This window comes from Meleagris gallopavo, chromosome 3 (genome assembly GCF_905368555.1).
Source record: "Meleagris gallopavo chromosome 3, MGAL_WU_HG_1.1, whole genome shotgun sequence".
In the NCBI taxonomy this organism is placed as follows: domain Eukaryota; kingdom Metazoa; phylum Chordata; class Aves; order Galliformes; family Phasianidae; genus Meleagris; species Meleagris gallopavo.
In genome coordinates this window covers 89,822,818-89,836,679 of record NC_139406.1, presented here as the reverse complement: position 1 = coordinate 89,836,679, position 13,862 = coordinate 89,822,818, and the positions used below count along the sequence as shown (strand labels likewise).

The following is a 13,862-nucleotide window of genomic DNA, read 5'->3' as shown; positions in this document are numbered from 1 at the left end:
AGTTAATCAGCACCGGTATGTGGGACAACATCAGATAATCAGAACAAAAATATCCATCTGCTTCTCTTGAAGTGAGTCACCACGAGATTCCTTACTCGATATCTTCTGCAGAAGAAAAAGGAGACAAACTTTTTTTTAGCATAAAAAGTGTTTAGATATTCCAAATAGATGTCTAAGTGGAGGGGAGAAAGAACTGGAGTGGCACATGCATGCATTTTTATAAGGCTGGCTGATCTGTAACATTTTCTCTGCATCCTTTCTATCAGTACACAAGAAACAAATGTGCTTGTCTGCATGGTGCTTTGCCTGGGTATGGGAGCGTCTGTCCCTTGAAGTTTTACACCACTCTTCATTTGTATCATGAGTAATAGACTCCAGCTATCCAGCCTCGTTTGTATACTTCATTGTTATTGTTTATTTTTTTCCTGAAATGTGAATTATTTTAATGTGGTTCTGTATTTTCCTATGGACTGTGAGCAGCAAATCACTTCTTGCTTTTTTGTAGTATGTGCAGGTTTTACTCTTTAGCAGCTTTCCTCCAATGTATAGCACTGGTCTGAGTTTCTGAAATCAATTCTGTGGCCATAAAATATCATGACAAGCTACACGTACGTCTGTATTTTGACAGAGAGAGCAATTTCCATGAGATGGCTCTGAACTACTCACATACTCAGACCATCATCCTCTACTTAAATAAGTCGTTCTTCCAGAAAGAGGTGATGGGTTTTACCTTCACAGCGTTGTGGATGCTTTGACTATAAATGCTACTTGTAGTGCGTGTTTTCTGTGATCAGTGTTCCTTTCTATTTTTTAGATAATTATTCAACACAGACGATTGAAATAGTTCTGCTTCTGTATTACTACATGCCCAAATAAACCTATCCAGGCATTTGTTAACAGTCAACAGGAACTTTCCTTCAGTTATGAAGAACAGGTTTTTGTACTAGGTTGAGATATTTAGGAGATATTTTGTATCTAGTCAAGGTATATCAACAGTGATAAGATTTATGCATGCGCTGGGGAATCCCGTAAGTCCACGAAAAACTGGATTAAATTGCTGAGCAAAATAGTGATTGGAAGACTCTCTTGACTAGCTTGCATAACCTCCTGGGGTAAATTTGGGAAATAATGGAGAAAAGAAGAGTCAACATGTTTAAGTAAGGATGTAGGTTTGCCTTTGGTCATTGAAATCAGTGTAAAGGGATCTTTAATGTTCCTCTGTAGTCAACTGAGAATGTGCAGCTACCATTTGGAGCTAGGAAAATCTATCCAAAAGCATCTGCAGGTTTCCTTTTTTCCCTCCCAATTCCATTGGTCTTCTGCAGTGTCTTCTGTCTGGACTCCTTACCACAAGTAATGCAACTCCTCCCACTGTCAGTCCTGCCACTGAATCAGCAATTTCACACCACATTAGAAGCTGGTGGGAAATCTCACTTTTCCCAGTCTAGTGTTAATTCTCTCTGGCCAGAACATTTTGTTTTTGTCCATTAACGTGGTTTATTAATACTTTGAGTATTAATAATAATTCTTTGTTTTGTTGTAGTGTTATTTAGATGGATGACAATATCTGCTTTTTCTTGCCCCTGAATTCATTTACTGAGGTGGCTTTTCAAGGACTAGTTCTACATATGATCGCAATTCTGAAAATCATGTGTGTCACTGAAATTCCAAAGCATGTAAATTGAAGTGCTTCCATTTAGTCACCTTGGCTTGGTTAATCAGTGGAGGAAAGGGTTTAGCTGGATTTTGTGTGTGTGTGTATGAATATCCATCTATTTTATGATAGCCTTCATCTCCATGTCTTTGGCATTCTCAGTCTTCTCTCTGGCAGTTATCTGATTGTGAAAAACACTTCCTTATATATTTGGTTGTTAAAGCTGTTTCTCTTTGATTACCAGTTTACAAGCTGGTCAGTGTCAAAAAGCTTTCATAATATTCGTTACATGGGGTAAATCAATATCCATTTAATGGAATAAGAATACATCCATTAAGCATGTGAATTGTGATGGTGTCTCAGAAGTGGCTTAGTATCTCTCAGCTCAGGCCTTTCACATGTCTTCAAGATTATATGAACTGGCAAAAAATATGAGATGTAGAAAATCTTGTTCATGTAATGCTGACAAACTCTTCTTTACCTGGATACCTAAGTGAAGATACCAGTTTTCTGCTCATGTTGCTTTTAACAGTGTAAATCAGGGTACTTCATACTCATATCTAAAGAACCCTGTGTAAATAGTTAATTTTTATTTATCTTAGACCTTGGGGGGAAGACTTTTCTCCTCTTGTATTGATTAAAAAGCGTCCACGTTTTCATGTCTATCAAACTCATCAAGACAAACTCACTGATTTCTAACAGCCAAATGTCAAAATGCAAATGGGCTTTGCTCTCCTGCCCAACAGGCAATTAGAAATGAAAGCTAAAATTACCTTGCTACGCTTGTAGAAGTGTGGAAAGAGCTGACTACTATTTCAAGTAGCTGGTGTTAGGATAATGGAGTTAGGAACTTTATTCTGCTCTTAAAATCTTATTCATGGTTCTGCTTTTCTCATACCTGTTATTGAAATATGTGTTCTTTTCACAGAATCATAGAATTATTAAGGTTGGAGAAGACCAGTAAGATCATCTAGTTCAACCATGAGCCATCCCCACCATGCTCACTAGCCATGTCCCCCAGTGCCACATCTCTGAGTGTCTTGAACGCTTCCAGGGATGATGACTCCACCACCTCCTTGTGCAGCCTGTGCCATTGCCACACCACTTTTTCTCAGAAGAAACTTTCCCTAATATCCAACCTGAACCTCCCCTGGCACAGCATAGGACTGTAGCCTCTCATAATGGCCTTTTGTCCTCCTCAATGAAGTGTATGGTGCTGTATCCACTGCAACATTTCTGCGTTTAAATACTAGCATTGATCTTGCTATGTTCTCAAGAGAAAACTGGGACAAGGATATAGAGGAATTATTTAACTGAATAATATATTAACATCAAACACTGCTGTTAACAAAGGCAAAGTTGTAGAAATTCACCTGTATTTGGAATGGCAGAACATGGCTTGTGGCATCTAATATTATTTTCAGCCTTGGACTAATGGTCTGATAGGACAATTTTCTCCTGGCTTTGCTCTATCTGAGAAGTGACTTTTCTACCCCAAACTGATTGTCTTGAATGATATCCTGAGTGTCTTGACTGTCTCTTAGAGGCATTCAGAACTGTAGGGCTGTGTGATGTAGCTGGTATTGAGTTGAGTTTTCTGAGATCTTTGTTACTGGTGGTGGCATATGAGAAGGTTGTAACAGAGGTTGACTTAGACCCTGGGTAGTTTGCAAGTACAAGCTTCTAGCAGAAAATGGAATTAATGCTTGAAAAGCAAATGCATTAAGTATGACTTAGCATGGAAAGCTACCATCCTGCTTTTCTAGGATCATTTTTTCAGAGCAGTCTTTTTCTCATTTCCAGCACTGTTCATATCATACAGTTTTACTATACTCAAATAAGAAGGGGAAGGAGATCCCTACCCTACTAATTTGTCTCTGATCTTACAAACGTTTCCTTACATTCTTATGGTTATTCATGTGAGTTGCTCATTTGCTTAGTCTGGTTGCAGGACATGAGATGCATAAATAGTGCATTTTGGGTTTATTACAGAAAGTTCAGGAAGATAGCAGAACGTGTATATATGTCATTGCAAGCTCATTTATTTCAGTGTACTGTACAGAACACACCATGTTCAAGATGAAATTTATCCTTGTGCTGCTGGTGGTACAGAGGAGTGAATAAAATACATTTGTTATAACATAATAAATCATATTAATACCAAATAAAATAGCATAGGGATCTTGTTATAGATGCTGTGGCTGCAGTGTAAGTCAGGGCAACATGTAGATAAGTAACATTTATTATTAAGTGTAATTTTTATGCTTCTTTGAAAGTGACAAACATTTGACATGTTCAGTTAATAGGTTTAATTAAAATCCAAGATTAATTATGAAGATGAGTAACTCTCCTTCGTTACCTTGTAGGAACAAAAGATACTTACATTTCAAGAAAGAAAAGATGATTAACCCAGTAACACTTGTCAGAAGAATTGCAAATACTTCCTTGCAGGAAGAGGGATCATAAATATTAAATTATACCTCCCCCAGCAAAGAGAAAATGAGATTCAAAGTGAACAGGGTTTGGAGAACTGTTGGGTTTCCAAACAGTGATTTTAAAATGTGCACTTGTCAAAGAGGTAAACCGTTCCTTCGTACAGATCAGAGATGATGAGAACAGGGGAAGTGGTTGAAATCCTTCTCTGAATTTCAGAGTGCTGTAGAAGCACCACTCAGATGTAAAAATCTGGATGTGGGATTGCTTTCCTGGGTTTAAGTTCTGAATCCCATGGTCATGTAAAACACTTGCTAGTGGGTATTAGACAACTATCCTAATTTCTTCCTTGGATTCCAAGAAAGTGGCAGCACCAGCTGATGCATTGTAATGGGTTATATTTATAGGTCAATTTAACAGCTTTTTCTATTAAATCTTGTCAGGCTCTGCGATTTATATGATATTTGTTCAGCATGCTTGTAGCAGAGACGACTGGTAATATGAAATATGAAATATGTTAACCTCTGAGTTAAGCTAATGATAAAATTGAATTATGCTAATCACAGTTTTAAGAAGCCATATGTTTCCTTTCAACTTTATGGACTTTTGGTCTTAGATATGTTTTTGCTCTTATGAAAATACAAACTGTTACTTTGTAAGTACACCACGTTGTCCTGAAGGGTCACCTCCAGGTTTTCAAAGTAAGAAAAAAAGGATTTTGTTTTTAATATGTTCTGAAAGTCAGGTTTTTTGGAAGATGCCTGTTTCTACTTATTTACTGTGACGATCCATTCATACTTCAGCTCCAGCTTCCAACCAATTGTGAAATCTCACCACTGGTTTAAAACCAGTACAGTTCTTTCATCTCCGCAACCTTTTTTGCTGGTTTCTTTATTGTTAGCGCAAAACAAACTATGAGCATTGCAACCCTTCTGCCATTTTGTGGATTTGATGTAAAAATGGAGCATTGGTGTATCTGTAATACAAACAAGTTGTTGGACCTTGGCAGATAAGAGAGGATTCAGCTTTCCAAAGCTTTCTTCCTTTCAGTGACATCCTGGGTAGTTGATGTGTCCACCCTGCTAGTATGTGCTTTAGCTGAACTGTGTTGAATGTAAGGTATTGCTGAGTGCCTTTTCCAAAAGGTGCTGTTGTTTGTGGCTTTTTTGCTCAGAAGTTACAGAATTCGATTTCTAGGAGTAATATTTGTGTCAGTGTTGGGCCTTGAAGGTCACAGTTTGCTTAATGAAGTCTCATCGTTCTTTTATCCTAGTTTTCCCACCTGTTTCTCCCACCTGCTCCAGTTTATGTCCCTAGGGAATTGTGGATTAAGGGTTTACTTAATCCTTTCTTCATCTTCGGACAGAGAAAGTTGATATCTGGCAATGCGGAGGTAATAGGCATGGAGAGGGCAAGGTGCAGATCTGAAAAAAGGTCTTTTTTTTTCTTACAGCTTGATAAATTCTCATTTGAATTAGAGTTGTCCCTAGGGGCAACTCCTCGAGCTGCTGCAGAAGTATCCAGATGCTAGAAATCAAGCAGTATTGATTAGAAGACATGGAAAACATAGAAAATCCACTCCTATTTTCTTTCCAATCATGAATATATTTGCAAAATTAGCCTCCTTTTTATCATCTAATTTAACAGCCAAATCACATCTTTATGCCCAGGAGCTTTGCAAGCAAGTTTTTTGTATGTAGATCTGAATGCACTCACTGTGTTCAGTGCTGCTACCACTACTGTGAATCTAAAGCAAATGAACCTAAAGACTGGCTGTGATGTCTGGTATGGAGGCCACAAAACGTAATTCAGTTCCTGCAGAAAAAAAATCACCTCTGTTAACTGACTCATCTGGTGCCCAGAGCCCTTAAAATGACACCTATTTTTGCTCTTTTTTGCCATAGGCACCACAATAAACTTTCAGATCCCAGCTGTCACAGCAGAGGTACCCATCTAGGGTGAAAGAGGTGACTTCTCAACACGTGGCTGTGAAATCAGATTGGAAGAGCCCAGGAAAATCTTTACAGTGAGGCATCACTCCATGCATCCAAATGTACCTGCATCCCACATGAAAATTCCTTGTAATGTTAAGCAGTGGCTACTGTAGTACTTGTATAAAGCTGTTGTCTGATGGCATATGGTAAATTTGAGAGTAAGAGTTATCTGCAGCACAAATAAAAATAAAAACAAAATGGAAATCCAGTGATTGGACACAGCTGTACTGTAGGTTGTTTAGATGCCTTGTGTGTTGTCGTGCCCACTTCTTTCTGATGCATGCCACAGAATGGTCCCTTGGTGGCTGTGGCTGTTTAGCCCATCACGAATATATAGGCAATGATATGGTAATTTGCTTTGTGATTGCCACTCTGCATTAGGATCCTTTGGCTAAAATGAAAAATCTGATGGGTGTAGCTTCATTTTTTATGATTTATTTTTTGCCAAAAAAATGCCATTGTTTTCTTGAAAAACATAAATCCTAGTCTCACATCATGGCAAGGCACTGGTTTAAGAACATGTAGATTTGCCAACCTATAATGGGTCATCTTGTTAGCCTCGTGAAGACCTTCCCAATGAGAACCTTCCCAGAAGAAATTCTGCACTCTGGAAACTCAGTACAAGCTGCATCCTTGGTGTCTTTCAATGAGGTCAGACTTGTTGCTCATGGAATCTGAGGAGCAGCTGTAGATGGTCTAACAAAAGTGGTTACCTCTTCTAGAAAATGTGCCCAAATCAAGAAGATATTTTCTGGATTAAAAGACACTCAGCTGTTGTGGGAAGCTGTTAATTCTAAGCTGGAAGTTAAATAGGAGAAAAAAAAAGAAAAAAATAAGTTAAAATCTGGAGTTCTTCATTTCCAGATATGTTTATTGTAATTTACTGTTTTCAGGGGAAGAAACAGGAAACTCATGTCTTTCCAGTGTAGACAATTCTGAGCTGATTAGGAGAGATTGCAAGGTCATGACAAATGTTTGTGGAGGATGACAAATAGCTGTGCTTATACACCATTCTTCTGTAGATGTCTTTTTGGTGGTAGGTAACAAAAGCATTTAAACCCCACGCACGTTTGGATCTTTTTCGGAGTCCCTTAAAAAACAGTGCTAGGCTGCATTTCAGTCTTAGCAGTGCGTAGTCCAGAAAGCTGGCTACTATGACAGATGGTGCTGAGATATGCTTTTAGAGCTGAGGGTTTCTTAGAATGTATCACAGAAAAGGTTTTCAGAGATGGAAGGAGCTGATCACTTTTGCATTTCAGAAGTTCACAGTCTACCAGCAAACTAAAAAAAAAAAAAAACCCACAAAAGAAGAAAACTCTTTATCTGAATATTTCAGTCCCTCAGAAGGGGTTCTGTGGAGAATTGTTCCATGTTTATTTTGCTGTTTCCCTTGTAAGACAGCGCAGAATGGTTTGATGGTTGGACTAGATTATCTTAGTGCTCTTTCCAATCTTAATGATGCTACGAGTCTACAAAAAGAAAAAAATTATCCTATTTAGATTATTGTAGATTTCTTACTAAGATTTTTTATACTTTCTTGGGAAGATTTGGCCTAGGAGAGTTGAGTCATACCTCCTTTACACCTGTTGGTTCCTAGGGAGGTATGAGAAGATCACAATTGCTTATAGTTGAACAAAGATTTGAAGGCACCTTGAAAAGTAAGTGGGTTTAAATTTATTTTCTCATCAGAGTGATCTGAATTTTTCAGAACAGAAATGCCCTTCTACTTATACAAGCAATTTTCTCTGCTTTCCCGCTACAGTTCTCTTTTCCACTGTGTTTGAGCTGGTGGGATGTCACATCTCAGTCTCACCTTCACCCTCCCGTGTTCCTATCCAGGAGTTCTCAGCCCTTTACACAAATCAGAAATAGATGCCTAAAAGTTACAGCGAGCACGAAATTTTCTTATAGACTGCTTTGGTATCTTCCTTCTCTTCAGTTACTGGTTTTTGGTGGAGGGGGGTCAAGAAAAGAGAAAAAGGCAAACTATAACAAGAGCTGTTGTTGGGAAGACCAGAGGTCCTTTTCTAACCTAGCATTCTCTTTCTTACAGAGGCCAGTAGGAGGAATCAGTTTAAGGGAACAAAACATCAAGTATAAAAACCACTTTCCTGAGTATGTCTGTCTGGTTTTGGAAAACAGCATCCCAGGCACTTCTGAGTCACAGTTTGTATCCACAACTTTGTGTCCATCAGGTCACACTGAACTGTCTTTAATGGATTTATCTAATTAGACTTTGAAACCATTTGTACTTTTCAGTGCCTATATCACAGCAAGTAGTTTTTTATGCATGTTTTATGGTATCTTAGAGAACCTCCTGTGATTACCTACAGCTTGTTTATCCACCATAAATCCTTTTCGGGGGGCATAAATACAATTAGTATACCTTTTATCTTTTAACATTCAGTTAAACGTCTTTGCATAACATTTTTATCAGCAGGTTTATGTCATAGGCCATTACTCCAGTCTCTAAGTATTACAACTGTGCTTTATTAGTTGTAGGAGAAATGAATATTTTAACTTTGCCAAATGTTATCCAGTTGTTATCAATGAAGGAAGATATTAAACTCATTTAAGACATGTGAAATTCACCTGTGAACTCATATAGAAGGGGATTATCCAGCCTTATCCTCTCTCTTTTTACTGAAGCTCATTGCAGTTCACATGATGGTTGATCGTCTGTTGTGTTAAGGAAGTGTGTCTGGTCCACATAATCCCTTACAAAGTACATCCAAAAACTTTTACTGTTTATTCTGAACTAGTTATCAGATTTTTTGTAATAAATGATCTGGCTGCAGTGTTTTAAGCTTAGCATCCTACATTGTCTCTTGCTGTTCCAGAGGTGTGGTTTTTCTCTTGCTTCAGGGTTTCCTTGGAAAAGTCTTAGATCTACTTGTGCTTTAATTCCAAGGCTAATGAGATTTTCTCTGTTTTCAATCTGTGGTTTTTAAGATGGAAAGCTTTATCAATTAAAGGTGCTTTTCATCACAGTCACACTCGTATCCAATTGTGTTCTGTATGTGTTTATTCTTTATCTTTTTCTCTTAGTTCTGAAAAAAACTTTTCTTATTTTCTAAGGGGCACCAAATAAAGGTGTTTTGAACCTCAAAGAATATTAGTTGCTTTTATTTGCAACCTCTTCACCTCAAAGTGGTGGGTGATCTCATATCTCCAGTGGTCAGAGTATTTCTTTCCAGCTAGGGAGGAATAAAGGGTTTGTTTTAATGTTCGACAAGATCTCTCCTCTGGAAGCTGTATTACTGAATTATTCTTTTGTGCTTTCCTTATCATCTGTGTTCTCTGCAGGGCACCTTTATTTTTTTTCTTTCACAATGATCTTTATTTTACTGTCTTGTTTTAGTTGTAAGTTTTAAAAATGTATTTATCACTAGCTCAGAGATTGTACCTCCAGTTCCTCCCGTTGGCTGTATCAGTTTTGGCAATGTGATTTCTGACGTCAGCCCATTGGGGACCTCTCCTTTCAGGGACTGTTTTATATCTCCTCTTTTCTATCTTAGGTATTTGGTATCCCACTTGAGCAGCCACATTATATTCACCAAATTCCATAGCTCCAAAGGCATCTGGAGCTGTGATACTCTGCAGGAATTTCTTTTGGGAAACAGCTCCCTTCCACAGAGTATTTGCTTTGTAGCCGGGGGAGCAAGGAGTAGTGGGAAGTTAAGAGGCCAGGGTGGAGTGGTATTTTTGGAACGTTCTGATCTGCTCCCCATTAAACTCCAGCATTATGTGGTGACACAGTAGGTTCCTCATCTCTTCGTGTTTCTTTTCCTTTTCATAATCTTTGCAAGTTTGCCATAAAGATGAATTCACAGATTTTAAAACTATTTGGATGCTGCCAACAGTTATTGTTATTATGAAGATGTAAGAGACAAATAGTGGAGAGGAGTGTGCACTGCAGAACTACCTGAATGTGCTTTCAAATTACCAGGCCATGTTGCTAGTGTTCCTTAATACCAATCCCAAACCAAGTCATAAAAACAAAGAAAACCCCAATCCAAACAAATAGAGGAAACACTAAATGTGGAACAGTTCATGAATTCAGCTAACGAGAAAAGTTGGAAGATTTTTTAGAAGCCAAAATTTTTTCTTGTTGTAAAGCTCTGGTTTTAAGTTTATAACATGATAATGTGTTCCCATTTTTTTAATATAAAGTACTTTGCCTGCAAATTCTTGTGCTTTGATGTAATGAAAATTCATACAATCATAGAATTATTAAGGTTTTATAAGGAATTATAAGGAGAAGACCACTAAGAATATCTAGCCATCCCCACCATGTCCATTAACCATGTCCCTAAGTGCCACATCTCCTCATTTCTTGAACACCTGCAGAGATGGTGACTCCACCACTCCATGTGCAGCCTGTTCCAGTGCCTCATATTCTTACTGAAAAGAAATTTTTCATAATATCCAACCTGAACCTCCTGTGGCACAACTTGTGGCCATTCTCTCTTGTCCTGTAAAGCCTTTTAATGAAAACCGTGGGGCAAGGGATACCAGAGGAGTGATGGGAACAAAACCGAGGTGCAAATAAAGGCTCGGTGACTTAAAAAGGAGCAAAGGGCCACAACAAGAAATAAAATCCAAGATGTAAGAGAAGGATTTCTGAAGAGCTCAGAATGTGCACATGCTGTTGTTAGACATGATGTGTTGGGTAGGAGGGGAGGACTCGGTACAGTAAAAGCTTATGTCTATCCTGGGAGGAAGGAAAGGATGCTTCCAGGCCATCAGACTAGGAAGATAATTTTAGCAGCTGTGATTTGAACAGGCTGGTAAGGAAAGAAGCATGTGGGAATTGGCCAGCAGGTAGGAAGGAGCTGCCATAATTGAGGCACGAGATGATCAGGGTAAGGATGAATGATTTAGCTGGGCTGAGAGAAGTCTTTGATATCCAGTAAATCACAGAGCAGGAAGCAATGAGTCCCGCTGAGCATCCAGCTGCCACGGAGGGCAGAGCAGGCAGGCGAGTGGATGGGGGTATTGCAGTGCTGCTTGAGCACCAGGCGGAGATATTGGAGGGAAATAATGCCCTGCTGGTGTGCAGTGTGCCCTCCTGGGTCTGGGGCCTGCTCTGGGAGGCAACACGCGATGTTTGCATTGAATTTGCAAGTGAGCTGCATAGCAGTTGCTGCTAGCCCATCAATGAGCAAGCCTGTAGGCAAGGGAAGATGCGTGGAGGTGAGGGTATTGCACTGTGGCATTTTGTGAGTGGGAGAGAGCAATGAGAAGGACACTGAACCAGTGCTTGAAGCTGAGGTTATTGTTTACCAAAACTTACAATTACACCGTTACCCCATGCTGCAGCCAGGAGAGGAGCTTTTTAGTGACATCTAGTAATTTTTTTCTCCATCAGGTTTTGATTTTGTAACAAACTATCCGTGTGCTGTGTTTTTAGCTGGAGGGAAGTGACATATGGTGTTGTTTAATAATTGAATTTATTTTAGAGCATCATGTAACATAATCACCCTGGAAGTACTGTACATACTGCTTAGCTGCCTCTGAGAATGAAAAGCAGTGCTCACTTTGTGCCTGTAACTGTGCCATTGCACTGGTACATGGCTGTGAACATCAACAAGTCAAGTAAGTGGTGTTATGCTATGGAGCTGATTGCAGGACCACTTGTTTTTGGGAAGTGAGAGATTGTTCCTGGCCTTATCTCTGTTTTCTTCTCAACTGGTTGTGAACATTTGACAGTAGCCATGACACCAAGTTGAAGCACCCAGTTACATATGCAGTAGGTATATGCTTCAGCACTTTCTATTCTTAACTCCTTTTGGTCCGTCACTATTTCTGAAAGTAAGTGGGGAAAAAAATGCCATTTGCTCCATTTTTCTTTCCTGTACCTACAAATTTTTGGAGAGATTTTTTGCTTTGGCTTTTTTTTTGGTCCTTTTATTAAAGTTGGGTTGGTAAATGGGGGGAGCATAGAGTCATAGAATCATAGAATGGCCTGGGTTGAAAAGGATCACAAAGATCATCTAGTTTCAACCTCCTGCTATGTGCAGGGTCGCCAGCCATCAGACCAGGCTGCCCAGAGCCACATCCAGCCTGGCCTTGAATGCCTCCAGGGATGGGGCATCCCCAACAATGCATGTGGGAAGGCAAGAGTTGTCAAGGGCAGCATTTGTGGTGGCAGAAATGCTTTCACAGCAAGGCCCACCTTATTGATCTGACATTAAAAGATCTTATGCAGTGGGGATAATCTTCCACTTTATTCCCAGAGGGAATAAATTGTCTGAGAACACTGGGACTCTCCTCATGTGAGATGATATTTTTGCTCCTGGGAGAAAAAACAAGCTTTTGTTCAAACTGGACTGTGATACTGTGTTATTTATGCACAGGTATTTAAAATCTTCATTCTACCTCTTCTTGATATTGAATGTGAGCCAGAAACAGCAGGCTTGCTATTCTGTGTTAGTTAGATGTGTTTTTATCATATTAGTGAGTTTGTTGTCATACTGCTTTTCACTTTCGTTAGAACAAGGTGTTCTGATTTTTATTTTTCTTTGAGTTACCTGAAATAAATTTTAAGAAATGAAAATAGCTGTGTAAAAACAGCGTTAGAACTGAAGGGGAAGAAAAATAAAGCATAATTACTATAGAGGTGAAGATTGTGGTTCCTTTCCTTGCTCTAACACAGTTCAAAAATAGACATTCCCATTGCAAACTGTGCTTCATTTTTCTGCCATGCAAGAAATCTCCCTGTAGAAATGACTGCCACACAGTCCTTCTTTGCACTGCTCTGAACTGAATAGGGACATTATACCATTGGTTATATAAGCTTGCCATCTTCTTGTACTGGTGCTAGATTAGATATTATTAATGCTATTAACTGTGTGAAATGACTTCATTCTTAGCATTCTACAGTGAATGCTAAGTGTATGTAAAGACAGTGAATGTCTTTACATGTGCACAGGTCTGTAGAAATGTAATTCACATTTTTGGAGGACTGTGGTGGAAGAGGCCATGTTGCTTCTGCAGTTCAAATTTGGGTCTTTACAGCCTCCATTAGTTCTCACAGTTCTCCTGGCTGCTAATTTTGGAGGGAAGATCCTAACTATATTTGAAACTGCTAAATAATTATTTCTCATAGACCATTTGGCTGCATGCAGTGTTTCTCCAGTTCTGAATTGCATCTGCAATTTGACTTATTTTGAGGGAAGGCAGTGTTTTTTGCTGAGCTCTCTCAGAAAAGTGTTTTTATCAGCAGATGCTTTAGGAAGGAAAGCCAGAAAATCAAAGGCATCATTCTCTGTCCATTAGGAGTCCATCACCCCCGTGTTACAGTGGGTTACAATTTTAGCTTTTTGGCTGATAAAAGCAGCAAAAAAGAGAATTGGAGCAGCTGGTTCCTACTAAGGAATCTCTCCTTCCGTCCTTCCCTTCAATTTTCTTCAACCGAAAATGAGAAGGGCAATATGAAAGTTGGTATCTGTATCTGTAGAGATGTCAGCTGCAGTTCCTGTAGATGTGCCTGTCTATAACACACTTTACATACTGTCAGTCCTGGAGAGTGATAAGACTAGAAACTGCTTGCAACTAGCACTATGGATGAGGCTTTGCTCTTTAGGTGAGGAAGAGAGTTTAATCATTGTGTATGAGAGACTTGTGGCTCTCACATGTTTGGTCAGTTTATTAAAGGCAAAAGATTTAGTCTTTGCGGCCTACAGAGCTTTACCAAAAGAACCTTCAGCACCTTCCAGGAGAGACTCATACATGGCCTCTCAGTAAGGAAAGACAGTAAACCTCGTCTCTAGACTCCA

General features: G+C 39.1%; 1 protein-coding gene across 4 annotated transcripts in view; it reads left to right on the top strand.

The window, feature by feature from the left end:
• TRAPPC9 (trafficking protein particle complex subunit 9) overlaps positions 1 to 13,862 on the top strand; it is a 467,199-nt gene that overhangs the window by 325,091 nt on the left and 128,246 nt on the right. Inside the window, exon 22 of one of the 4 annotated variants that reach the window (XM_085221737.1) lies at positions 8,135 to 8,917. The exons of 2 other annotated variants lie outside the window; for them this stretch is intronic. In XM_085221737.1, the coding sequence (XP_085077863.1) occupies positions 8,135 to 8,181 (47 nt within the window). In that variant the 3' untranslated portion in view covers positions 8,182 to 8,917. Of the gene's footprint in view, positions 1 to 5,991; positions 6,169 to 8,134; positions 8,918 to 13,862 lie in introns of those variants that run through there. One more of the 4 variants, XM_085221736.1, reaches the window with a different exon arrangement.